The sequence below is a fragment of the Haemaphysalis longicornis genome, unplaced genomic scaffold (assembly GCF_048455015.1).
Source record: "Haemaphysalis longicornis isolate Haplotype H1 unplaced genomic scaffold, Haemaphysalis longicornis Haplotype H1 scaffold_1, whole genome shotgun sequence".
NCBI lineage: Eukaryota > Metazoa > Arthropoda > Arachnida > Ixodida > Ixodidae > Haemaphysalis > Haemaphysalis longicornis.
In genome coordinates, this window is record NW_027526203.1 from 249,324,145 (window position 1) to 249,337,964 (window position 13,820).

The 13,820-nt window shown below is 48.2% G+C and overlaps 1 protein-coding gene across 4 annotated transcripts in view; it reads left to right on the forward strand.

Moving 5' to 3' along the window:
• Positions 1-13,820, forward strand: part of LOC144143755 (uncharacterized) — a 33,889-nt gene that overhangs the window by 14,895 nt on the left and 5,174 nt on the right. For all 4 annotated transcript variants that reach the window (XM_077675472.1, XM_077675474.1, XM_077675471.1 and 1 more), the window contains exons 6-9: positions 1,016-1,142; positions 7,354-7,394; positions 8,703-8,789; positions 13,120-13,202. In XM_077675472.1, the coding sequence (XP_077531598.1) occupies positions 1,016-1,142; positions 7,354-7,394; positions 8,703-8,789; positions 13,120-13,202 (338 nt within the window). The remainder of the gene's footprint in view (positions 1-1,015; positions 1,143-7,353; positions 7,395-8,702; positions 8,790-13,119; positions 13,203-13,820) is intronic.

The window sequence follows — 13,820 nt, forward strand, 5'->3', positions numbered from 1 at the left end:
CTGCACAGGTATGCTCAGCAAGTGCGCTATATCACAACGAGAACGGACGGTAATGTGGTTTCGTCTGTATCTTTTCTCCCGCCTTGCAGACCCTGTAGAAAGAGAAAACATATTCATAGGTGTTTCACGCATAATGGCTTGCATTAAAGCAACATTGAAATCTAAAAGAAAAATAGCTAGCGGTGCTGCACAATTACATCATGGTGACTCAGATATTAACGCGCCAGTGGTCACAAAATCTTCAGAATTTGTTTTACCCCCACATAATAAAAACATGGCATGGACTTGACATGGAAAAACCGCTTCGTTTGTGAATGCTGCCAGATTTGCAGCTTTAGATTTGGAAAATTTTTTACTGGTGAGTGGTTTTTGGATATAACCAGGCTTGACCGAAAACACAGATAGATATTTATAGTGTGTTCGCATGAACTGCCTTCTTCAAGCCTTCTTAGAAGACATTGGCTACTGAAATGAGTCCTTTGTCATGAACCTGCAAGCGGTTTGTCTTAGGTAAATAAATGAACCTTGCCTTCTCAACAAAGGTACACATATCATAGCACTTCTAATAGAAGTCGCAATGGTTTTACAGTGTTGCTGTAAGTCAGGGTGAGTGCATTCATGCTGTACGGCATAGTTGATATTTGTCGTGTACATGATGTAAGGCACAGTTGGAGTTCGGAAAGGAAAAAAAAAAAAAGAAAGCCTTGACACTGGACTGCCAGTGGCATGTCATCAGTGTGGGAACATGACGTCACATGCACGTGTATGGTGCTGCGTGCCACAAGGGGTGATCTTCGATAAAAAAATCGTTCTTCAGATTTTTTTTTTTTTTTTTCTCTCACATGATGTGTGGTCTATTGGGAACTGTAAAGAGTTTGCCGTGGCATGGGTACTGAATTAGTTGTTCAACATGTGAAAGGTAGCATGGTGCGAGGTGTGGGAGTCCTGGGCGCTCTGCAGCCTGTGCCCTTCGATCCCTCATGTTGTCCTTGCTGTTGTCCTTGCTGTTGTCCAGGTGGCCAAGCGAGGCGAGGTTCTCCAGGTGAAGATTCTGGGCGTCATGGCGCTTGTGGACGAGGGGGAGACCGACTGGAAGCTGCTGGCCATTGACGTCCGGGATCCTCTGGCCAAAGAACTGAACGGTACGCTGAGCCTCCTTTTCGAGAGCGTTAAGTGGGGAAGGGAGATGCAACGCGGTCTGCTTATAACGATATTGACAAAGCTGAAAATTTTGGCTCATTACTCTTGATTATTAAGGGTGTGTGAATATTTGAAACCCTCAGATGACAAAGTGGATAACACAAAGTGGATTCGATTTGGCTTCGAATCGAATAGCACTATTCAAAACCTCCAAATATTTTCACTGTCCGAAAATGGAAATGAATAGCTGTTTGAGTGAACCTGGATACATGAAATTAGGCCTTGCTTAAAACAAGAAGTGCTCTCCTGAAAACGCATGTGAACTATATTCTTTGCAATGGGTTTGAACTTGCTAAGCACTGAATGTATTGCACTTTGGCTGCCTGCACTGGCTTCTTTTACAAGTTATGACAGGCTTTCCCACAATGCCCCGGTGACTTGTGGCTGAAGGGCAAGAGGAGGGTACTGGTGGAGCCCTCCTGATCTTCTTGGCATTGCGGCAGCTCCACACAGGATTGTGAGGCCCCAGGGCTGACATGCGGCAACTGCGGCGAGGCACACTGGGCCATGGCCCTCGCCTGTCCTGCGCAATCGGTTGGCCACGCGAATGTAAACACATCCGACCAGCCGTCGCTCCCGCCTCGCCTGGCTGCAGCCGCCACGTCTTATGCAAGCAAGCTGCGTGCCCCCCCACCTGCCGTGCTGCTTGGGGAGGCGATGAAAACAATTTCAGCAACTGGCCTTTTACATCCAAAAGCTTGAACATGGGGAGCAATCCTAGGGAGACAAGTCACGCCGCCGCCAAGCAAGACCGACCGCGAATTCTCAAGTGGAATTGCAACTCCCCGAGAAAGCGCCACGCCAAGCTATACGAGCTGGCCAAACAGAACAAATACGACATCTTGTGCCTCCAGGAAACGTATACGCTCCCCGACAAATGTCGGCTGCCGGGCTACGTTTCCTATGGCAGTGCAATGAGCTGCCTCGAGCCTCACGGCTTGCTCGCGTGTTGCTACAACACCACACATGCCCTCGGCCGCGCGAGGGCAGCAATCTACATCAAAATTAGCATCCCACACGCTCGGGTCGATCACTGTGGCTTCCAAAGCGATCACCTCGAATGCGTGGCCGTCACCACAGGCATGGGAGCCGTAGAGGCGACGGTGGTGAGTGCGTACATGCCACCCAACCGGGACTGGGACCCTGCCGAGCTGTGCTCCCTGGCCCCACTCTGCGCGCGTGATAAGATCGTGTGCAGAGATCTGAACGCACACCATGCAAGCTGGGGGAGCAGGCGTGCCACCAAGCAGGGCACACTGCTTGCCGATGCAATTACCTGCGGGCTCGCCCCCATCAACACCGGGGAAACAGCATTCACAAAAAGGAACAACCGGCAGTTGTGTATTGAAATCTCTTTTATGTTGGATCATTGTAAATACGTCTTGAGGCCGGAGGCCGGCTCGTGGGGCTCAGACCACAAATCCATCCTCATCTCACCGGAGGTCACGGGGGCACAGCACGGGCGCCTGTACTGCGTCATCCACTGGAAGCGCTTCTGTGACCTCCTGGACGACCACCAAGAGGAAGAATTCCTGGATGCACAGCAGCAAGCTCTGAACGCGACCACCAAGACTTCCAGAGCGGCCCCATTCCAGCCCGCGCCAGACCTCAAACTCTCAAATCTTAGTGCCGCACGACAGCAAATGCAGCGCCCCTGCACACGAACACTCCGGGTCAATGGATGGAGTATAACCGGATAGATGCCGTACTACGCCGGCACGCGAAGCGGCTGCGACGGGAGAGTTGGGCCGCAATCTGCTCGTCCCTTGAGAGCGCTGCGGGAACGGCGAGGTCATGGTGGCTCCTGCGTGCTCTCACCCAGCCTCCTTCCCCCTGCAAACAACCCCTCCTCTCCCTGGCCATCGCGAGAGGAAGAACGATGGCCGAGATCGCCGACGCCTTCACCGCGCACGTGGCTAACACCCAAGCGAGCTCCGCTGGCCGTGCGCTGCCGAATGTAAACAAACGGCGCCTCGCAAAGCTCGGCCCTCGGCGCGCACGCGGTTGAGGCTATGAATGAACCCTTCATGGTTCACGAGCTCTAGCGTGCGCTGGCGAGGGCCAAGCGTAAAAGCGCCCCAGGGCCAGGCGGCATCACATTCAAGTGCTTGCGAAACCTCAATACTGAGCAGCGTGCTTAACTGCTTACCCTTTTCAATAACATCTGGGAGCAGGGCGTGCTGCCAGACCCTTTCACCCTGGCCATATTCTGCCCGATCCTTAAACGCAACAAACCACTGGACCACCTCAACTCATACCGGCCCATCTTCCTTACATCTGCCGTGGGAAAGCTTCTAGAGATGATGGTTCTGGCGTGGCTGGGGTGGCTCTCAAGCGAATACCACTGGAGCCCTGAGCAGCAAGTGGGGTACAAGCATGGGCGAAGCATGGCTGATTGTATCGCCGGCGTCGTTTCCACACTTGAGCAGGCCAAGGAGAGCAAAGCCGCCATGTTCATAGTCCTGCTCGACGTGGAAAAGGCCTTTGACGGCCTTCCCCACTCTACCATTCAAGCCGCACTAGACCGCTGTTGCGTGGCGGGGAGGATGCGTGTACCTGGACGCCTTTCTGTCTAACCGACAATTACAGGCGCGCGTAGCTAAAACACTCAGCAGCATCCACCCCGTCACAGCCGGAGAGCCACAGGGAAGCATGCTTTCACCCTTCCTTTTTAATCTGGCGCTAGCGACGCTGCCTGATGCTCTGCCCACAGCGCCCACAACTCTGCTGCACCTCTCGATGTACGTGGATGACATCACCCTGTGGTTCACGGCACCCACGCGCTTGCAGGAGATCGCACTTGCCGTGACACAGCACACCCTCAACATAATCGTCAACCGGCTGTGCGAATTCGGGCTGCAAGTGTCGCCCACCAAAACTGTGGCCCTAATGTAGTACCCCACAGCAGGGCAGACGGGGAAAACAGCACTCCTCACCCTGGGCGGTGACCCTCTGCTGTGGCAATGGGAAGTGGTATACCTGGGGCCGACCCTGGACCAATGGCTCTGCTGGAGACCCCATCTGAAGACCGTCCACAGCAAGCTAGCCTTGGCGCAGCAGGCGGTCCGAAAACTGGTGGCGGGTGGACGTGGCTGCACCCCCGAACTGGCAGTGCACATTTACATGGCCACAGGCGTCATCCATGTGATGTACGCGCTTCCGCAGGCCAACCTCATCACCGCCGCCTGGAAGAAGCTGGAGCTCACCCACCATGCCTCCCTGTACCTCTGCCTCGGGCTGCCCAGGCAGTCGAAAGTGGCGAGCACCCTAGCCGAGGCAGGGGCGTGGCCTCTCCGCCTGCAAGCTCTGCGCTACGGCCTCAATTTCATTGCTCGACTCAAGCTCGCCCCCGACGGCCCCGCACTGCTCTCGAGGTTCCGCCAGCTTCCCCATTCACAAGCAACCAAGCTGCTCAATATCTACGTCAATATCTACGAGGACATAGTCAAACAACGTTGACACACGTGCGTGCATGCGTGCGTGCTCCACATCTCTGAACTACAATATGACAGAGCAACAGAATCCAGTGTCTCACCCAGTCCACAATGACACCAGACTAAAACACAGAACTCTGACTTGGGTGTCTACACAACTGTGTGCAGGACTCCTACATTTACTGTTTACTGTCTTGCCGTCACAGTCCACGCTTTTTTTGTTCATGCATCTTATGTTGTTATAGTTGTTTGTTCATTTGTCTATTTGTTGCTGCTCCATACTTACAGCCATTAGCCTGTGCATCTTGTCCTGATCGGTCCGTATGCTGACTGTTGTCTGTTTGCCTTTTTTTTTGCCTTCCCCATGTCTTAATTCGTGTACCACATTTGTCCACATTTGTCCACATTTCACTGTCTGGTTGTCTGCTGGTCTATCGTACATCGTTTTATTTTCATGGTTTATAGCCCAATGTCTTGCTGTTCATCTGCACGTCCACATCTCACCACTTTCGCGGTTTACAGTCCCCTGTCTAGTCCACACGCCCCGCACATACAGACTATCGTTTGTCTACTGCACTTTACACAAACAGCCCCACGTTTCATTCTGACTCGCGGGTTAACAGACCACTGTTTGTCTTAATGATCTGCCTACTTCAACGACCCGGTCATTCGTTCGCAAGTTCTCTTTTCTTCCTTTTGTTTAATGTCGGCATGGCCACCTGCCCCCATCAACTCGTAATTTTTCTTTCGTTCATTCGTTTGCAAGTTCTCTTCTCTTCTTTTTTGTTTTAACGTCGGCATGGCCACCTGCCTCCAGCAGCTCATGGTGTCTCTTCTCTGCACGTAGGCTTCACATCAACAGCCCATCGTGTCTACCTAGTCTACCTGCCCATGCCGGGCCTTTACACCCCCGTATAATCAGTTCATTCGGCCTCAAAACAGCCCACACCATGTCAAACAGCCCACTGCGCAACTTTGGACTAGTCCACCAGTCCCCGCACCCTACTTCCTTCTCTCTCAGCTCCTTATCCTTTGCCACTGGTGGTGGTGGTGGTGGTGATTTATTAAGAAAGCAGGGAAGAGAACAGAACTGGGGATATTGTTGAACTCAGCGGGTAGTTTACCCTCATACAACCCAGTCCAGGGAAGGGAAAGGGGGGGTTTCAAAGGATAGGAAGACAGAAAGAGAGGGAAGAAGGAGGTGAGTGGGGGACAGTCTATGTAGCATTCGTCTCATCTAAGGCTCGATGGCTACAAACGATGTACTAGTCCTGTCACAACCAGGAAGTTGAGGAGGCCACTGTTACTCACCCTCCTTTACACCCCCTCACCCACTGTCTCTGCCCCCCCCCCCCCTCCCTCCTCTTCTAGAACACTCAGCTGGTTGAGGCATCGGCGCCACGCCAGACAGTTACCGGCCTCTATCCCCCCCCCCCCCTCCCAATAATAACTTTCTTCTTCTCCACCCTAGTGCTTTTCGTACCAGATCTTGAGCTGTCGCACGAAGTATCTTATTTTTTTTTTTAAACGTAACATTCCTTTTTTTTTTTCTGCATTTAATATAGAAAAAACAATAAACTTGTCTAGCTTTGCATTGCTATACACTGAAATAAAGCTTTCTTGGCAAAAAGGCATTGACACCGTAGCACTGGTGAAGCTTTTTTGCTGACCATGCTTGTTTACCGGATCTACTCGAATCTAGGCCGACCCCCGAAATTCAGAAGGTCAGAAAATAAAAAGAAGCTTACCTCGAATGTAAGCCGAGTAAAAAATGTACTCGACTGAGACTACAACATGTACTTTATTACGATTACGATGCTGGTCGTAGCATGTTCAATATTCACTCATCGTCGTCGACATCACTGTCCTCTTTGTCACTGTCCTCTTCCCACAGTGCACTGTCCTCACTTCCGTCCAGCGCATTCGAGATGCTGCACTTGCAGAAGGCCCGCACAATTAGCTCGGCCCATGCCGCAGCGACCAATTTGCCAGTTGGCTGAGTGAAGCACGCTTCATGCGCCTGGTCAGTGTCAGTTGGTGATCTTGCAGCGTCAGCAAGTCGTTGTAATGCTTCCGCAGCCTGACCTTAAATAGCTCTTTGATGGCCACGTCGAGCGGTTGTAGCTGGTTCGTCATTCCACCGGGTATTACCGCAACGTCTGTACCGCCCTCCGAAAGCATGGGGGAGACACTGGTCTTCAAACAACTTCTTTCAATTTTTAAGTAAACTCTGTGAAACTTGCCAGTCTTGCTGCTTTTTTCCTACTGATTTCAAATGTGCCATTATTTTTTCAGCTGGTCAGTTATTTCCAAAGATAATGAGAGATAATTAGCCATTTTTGCTCAAACAATAGACAAAACAGTATTGGTCTAAAACTGTAATCTTTATATTTTCCAATACTATAAACCCTGGGGAATGCAATAATCGAAGCAGTTTTTTGATGCATCGCATTGGGATTAATTTCACAGCTCATTAAACTTTGGCAAGACACCATTTTGAGTGCCCATTTCAAACACCAAAGTTTAATGAAAGCTAGGCTGTAGAGCTAGTGCATTCATTCATTAAAGGAGATCTGAATGCCTTTCCTAGTAGTGTGGTTGAGCAATGCACACTCATTATGCAGCATTTCCCGTTCACTTATCACACATCAGTGGTTTGTCGGCTGTGAAGTATCGTTGATGCGGAAGCTAATGGTTTAATGGCCTCTTTTCCTTTCAGATGTCGGAGACATTGAAAAGCACATGCCGGGCCTTCTCAAGGCAAGTAGCCTGCGCAGCCAGTTTATGCCCTGTTGTACCACCACGCTCGCTACCCATGCGCATCTTGTGGTGGTGTAGATGTAACGAGCATAAAAGGAATGTGTGCCACCTAACTTGAACCAAGCACTAAATTTAGACAAGTTGAGTTTTCCAGCAGAAAATTAATAATTATCTATGATAAGGCAGAGCAGTTGAGCCTCATTGCCTGCGCAGCGTCAGCGCGTTAATTCCCGCAATCAATCTGGTTCAGGGTGGCAGCAACAGACCCCGTTATATGAAGTGTGTGTTTAACACTAATTGTAACCTTAGTTGGTGCATAGTAGACTAGAAAAAGTGTAGCTTAAGGGGGCAGACTGGTCTTGAGCTATTTTTTTTATCTACCAACCAATTTTAATGAAACTGCACTGCATTATAGAGTTTTAGATTTTTTGTAAGTTGATTATACTTTGAGTTAATTAATGATTAATTGCCATTATTTTTGGTCACAGTTACAAAATAACCACTCCATACATAATGGCAATTACCACGTGGCTAGGCAGACAAATGACTAAAGAATACAACGTAGGAAGAACTTTTTTGATTCTGCTATTTTTGGTCGTTTTACAACACAGTGAACTTCGCTTCTCCCATGCTCTGCCAGAAATGTCTCGCAGGCGGTGCCGATTGAACACAATAATAATTTTCCAAAGCCTCCATTTGAAAAATTTGTTTCCAACATTGTATTCTCCACACATTTCGGTATCAGAAGCAAAAAGAATTAGTACAGTTGTTCCTGCTTCGGGTGCCGAGATAGGTGAGGACGAAATGCTAGCTTTGCATTGCAAGAAAAGTGCTGTTTCACCATCGAATTCTGCGCTAACTGAGCTGTAGGGTGCACTTTAAAATGCTATTATAGTATAATAACAACAAAATATGGTGCCTTTGGATGAGGAAATTTACAGACTGATAGAAAAATGGCCGTCGAGGCCGAAAATGCCATTTTTCAGAAAACGCTTTTTTTGACCGTTTTTCGGCCCCAAAGACCCAACCAAAAGTGCTGTGACAGTTGCAGTGCCTGCAAGCTTTATGCAGGGAAGGGTAAAAGCTCTTCGTACTATTTTTCACCCCCTAACTATATGCCAAATACCTCTGATGCCTGTGCAGATTGTGCTTTTCAGAAGCGCCGGTACATGCATTACTGCTCATTAATGATAGGCATGTACCTGCAAAGCTAATTATGTGGTGAAAAAAAAAAATTCTGCCCCCAGTTGCAGTGCTCGATCGACAGACTGCACTTCAGTGCATAATGTCTTATCTATTTTGTTACAGGCCACCAATGAATGGTTCCGAATCTACAAAATTCCCGATGGCAAGCCGGAGAACCAGTTTGCATTTAATGGCGAAGCCAAGAACAGGGTATGTTACGAAGGTTTCACCATAATGTTTGAAACATTGTGTGCTTACCCCTACCTGCTGTATCCTGAATGGAGAAAGTTGGACTGGGAGTGCGTACCGTGTAGTAGCCATTAATTTTTTTTTTCAACAGATTTTTTTACTCCACACAACAGCCGTCTTGGGAGAAGTTGTGCTGTAAAAAACTGTTCCATGTTGCGAAAGTAACTTTTCATGCGAGTAAAAGAGGGTCGGAAAAAAAATCATTGCTCAACAAATTTTGTTGAAACCGGTGAAACTTAACAGCAGCTTCTTCACTCGGTGGGCTTGTCTGTGATCTGCCATGTGTCATAGATTTTTGTATGTTGCACTGCCTGCTTGCACAGCTTATTCTCGTTCAAATTCTAAAACGATACCGGCAATGCATCCACAGTTTTTCCTGGTAGAACGCGAAGCTGCCCGGTTAGAAAGAGTGACAAGCACTGTCTGCAATTTTAAGGGGTGGATTAGGATCACATCCAGAACAAAGACCTGCGCGGCACTTCTTATTTTAACTTCCTGAATATCCTGGGTATGGAGGGCTACCTGGTCCGGAAGTGACCATTGTCCTGGATACCTGAGAGGCTAAACTAGATGGGTGAAACCATGCTAGAAAGGCTCTTGGGGCACAAACAGCACTCCCTGGTGTAGTACTAAACCAGAATCTCCTATAACTCAACCACGTTACTCTCAGCCCTAAGTTTGGTTGTCTGATACGTTGAGGTCCTTCCAACTACATTTAAAAAAAATGCGCCTGCTAAACGCGCAGGCGCAGAAAAAAACCAGATATCTTGTTGCAAAGGTAGTAAACAGACTGTAACTGTCGGTTATTCACTCGAGCTGCTATTGACGGAAATACCTCTTTTTGGTTTTTAGATTTGATGTGCAAGTAGTGTTCCACTTCAGCTAACATATTGCATGGTTAGCATACATCTATGAGAAGTAATGATGCTTTTAACAGCAGAGCTGTTTAGGCAACGCTTTGTCCGTCTGTCACACCAAGCAACCTCGAAGCCTCAAGAAAAAAAATGTGGTTAGGGAGGTCCCGGAAATCGAACTCGGGACCTTTACGCTGTAAAACCGGCAACGTAACCACTGGGCCAACCCAAAGACCCGAGGGGTACGGGGTTAGCAGCAGCGGGGAACAATAACATGTGCAGCCAACTGGAAAGGGAAAAAAAAGCTTCCCTATCAAACTTGGGTCCCTCGTGTTATGAAACCGGCGTCTATTCGATGGAGCTATCATCACATTCCGGACGCACAGCATTTCCTTTGGGTTCGTAGCATGGGCGTTGGTTTTAGACTTGGCCGCGAGTTCTAGTGCATGCAAATGTGGTCCAGACAAAACGATCTGGGCCTGCCAGTCGTGGAGAACTTTCGGCGGCAAGTTTGGAAATCCACGTGAGGTGCAACAGCCGGGTCTCCTACGAAGGGAGAGGAGCAGCCAGCTCTGCTGTTTCTCCAGCCTTGCACCACTAGTGCAAGCTGTGCCCCCTTTTTCTTTTTCAAGCGCTACTACGGTGTGTTGCGAGAAAGCCAGGCCAGAAAAATGTGTTGCATGGTGTTTGAGAAAATGCATGTGACTTGCAGCAAAGAACTTTCATTCGTATATTATTCATCATTTTTTAGTATTTCAGAAACGTGAAATACTTTGACTGGTAAACGTTGTGGGGGGTTGTATCCAAACTAGCTTTTCCCAACTCCGCAGCCATCCTTGCTCAGCAAACATGCTGTGCGAATGCTGGCTTGTGGCGGGTCTATTCACATGGAGGCTGACAAAGGCTGGACGCAGCAGGGTAAAATGTCACAGGCAGCAGTTTTTACGAGGTTCAAATACTATACTGCGTACAGACAAATTGTAGGCGATAGCAATAACATTGGAGCAAAGTGTTTAACAACACTCTAGAGATCGAGTTGGTTTGACTCACTGATGGAATAGCGGAGCAACAGGCACCACACGTGCAGCAGCGAGATTGTGCTCCGAGCTCAGCAGAAACCACTCGTTCTCCTCTTGTTCCCATGTCAAGAGAGCAGCTTGCGGTAAGGTCCACACATGATGCATTCTTGAAGCCAAGAGGCTGTCCCCTCTTGTCGTTGCGCAATGCTAATTATAATTGCCACATTGTTGGCATTGCTACCACAGTGTTAACGTTAACGAAGCCCAATGAATCATCCAAATCTACAGTGTGCAGGGAAGAGAAAGAATGCTACAATGCCCTTAAATCCCACTGACCATGTTGTTCAAACGCCATGGCTTTGGCACTACTACTGCTGTATTAATATCAACAAAGTATGGCAAATTGTTCCAACTCTGCAATGCGTTGTTAGAGTTTATTCATACTGACTCTCAGTACAACCGTGCACACCACGCTCCCCCGCGCTCACTCCCCAGTCTACACACACAGACACACACACATACCAACCACTGCGCCTAGAGGGCACTACCTACTTCCCCCATCCATCATGGATGAATGTCCTCATCTTCGCTGTGTACTTTGCAGCGTGCTCAGTAAGAAAAGTACACACTCTATTATGTCAACCTCATGACCCAGTTTCCTCATACTAGGGACGAAACTGCACCTAGGAATCCATGTCGACATGGGGGATTATGGGAAGACCACAGCTTCTGGCTTGGGCTTGGCGTGACAATTGGATTCTTAATCGTTCCTTTATTTCTGGGAGAAGGGGGGGGGGGGTTGCTTTTTTCACTATGCATTAACACGTCCACAAGCTACGAGGTAGCTGAACTCCTCCCTGTTCTGTGGTAGCCGTGAGCCGTGGCAACTGCGTGTTCGGTGAAAGAGCAGGCAGTGCATGATCGTGCCTAATGTGGGTCATGCCGAAGTCGAAGGAACGTATGACTGAGCGGGTAATATGCCACCGCGAAAGTTGTAGCTGACAAAAAAACACAAAGAAACCAAACGTACTTCGACGAAGACAAGATATATACGACAGATACGGGTGCCTGTGTCCGTCCTATCCTGTCTCCATCCACGACTGTTTAACGCCACGTTTACGTTTTCTTTTTTCTTCAAGTATGAACCAACTCACTCAGCAACAAGGTCGGTGCACCGGTTCACCACGAAGGCGACGTTTTTATAGGCACACTCAAAAACTTCCAGGCTCTTCAAACAACTTATTATTTGAAATTATGGTAAGATTAATAAAATAAGAGTCTCTAATGAGTTTTCCCCGAAATATAACATTGTTGTCAACTACCAACTTGGCCTAGGAATAGTAGGAACAACTGTTCCGGCAACAATAAGCATTTTTTTCCCCCTTTTTTATTAGCTTTAAGGCAGCCTGTTTCATTTTTCACTTATATAACAGCACACCATTTTTTTAGTTTTTGTGGCAGTGTTCGAATATATGGCCACCAAAATGTGTCAATCCAAGCCAACGACAAAACTAAGGCGAGCGCACGGTATGATGGCCTATGACGACACAGACAGCCTTAGTATGAGCTGCATAGATGCTAGCGCCAAATTCCTCTCTAGTGTATTTAGTAAGAAATTCTATGAATGCAAGCACGACCTGATATGTCTGCCCTCACTTACTGCCGAGCATTCCTGGCGTAGGAGGAATAGTGTTGTCAGAGTGTGTGCATTTACTCCATACATGCTGCGTACTTCATGAATTGCCTTCGCGAAAATCTGAGCAGAATATTGTTGCACTAAACTTGCTTTTAGCATTGCATATATTACTGCTGTGCTAGTTTGCAATGGTGTTGCAAGTGCAATTTAGTAATTGTAGCCACACACTAGCATGCCTGCTAATGTTTGACGCTTGGCATTGAGTCTTTGCGTTTTTCATGCTGTGTGTAGAGCTCTGTAGCTTGCCTTGTTTCACAAAGGCACCCTGTGACTTCAAATGCAAAGGCTTGGTTTTTTTTGGAGAGAAGACGAAGAAATATCATGACTGCACACTAAACAAGACAGCGCTAAGGGCAGTCCCCCCCCTTTCATTTTTTATTGCCTATCTCGTCAGATTTAGTAGCTGCAGAACATTCATAGCCTGCACTTTCAATTGGCCTCCCAAAATATTGAGCAGGGGACAAAAATTTGTTTGCAGTAATTTCCACAGAGTTGCCAAATGATGTGTATTTGTTTATTTGTTGCACGGGTGTAGCAATGTGCTTGCAGCATTATAAAATCAAGTAGCGCATGCAGTGTGTGGTTTTATTGCGTGACCTTTGGGATACCAGGTTAGGACTAGACAAGGGCACAGTGTGCAAAGCCAGCCTTGGTCGCAGTGCTTGGTTTGATGCCCTGGTGGATGTGCAAAGCACTTATGTCGACACATTGGTCCCGTGCAGGAGTTTGCAGAAAAGATCATCGCCGAGACTCACGGGTACTGGAAGGCCCTGATGCAGCGTGCCGACACAAGTCCATTGAACTGGTAAAAGACGTGCCCTCTGTCATTCTTGTCTGCTATCACCTGTGGTCTATCGTACAGGATACAGAGAACCCCGGCTAGCTCCACTAGAGAGAGCAGTAGAGCAGCTGCTTTACTGACCATACAGTAGAGCAACTAGAGCAACAAAGCAGTACAGCAACTGGAGAGCAGCTTCTTGACCATACACTTTACCCAGTGGAATCCGCAGACTCGTGCACAGGTTCGTGTACTTGCGCACGGTAGACACTCTGGCAATCAAAGTTGAGACTTTATTGCCTGGTACATACAGTCGAACCCTGCAATAACGAATCCACCAGGGGAAGCCAAAAAATTCGCTTTCGCGGGAATTTCCTTGCCGCAAGAAGGAAACATAAATGACAAGAAAATTGCTTGCACACCGAAAATTTATTTGCGCAAGTCGGTTATATTATTGTGTGAGCCTTACCTTGTAGTAACTTCACAGTTCAGCTCCCATACTACGTGCTTCACTGCTAGTCGTGCATGCCTAAGAACTACCGAATCGTGTCAAACACATTCAAAACATCCCACCGGTTCACCTTCTCTGCACGGTTTTCTCCCTAGTCCTTGGTACGAACTATGTCCGAGCATGCAGGCGAAGTC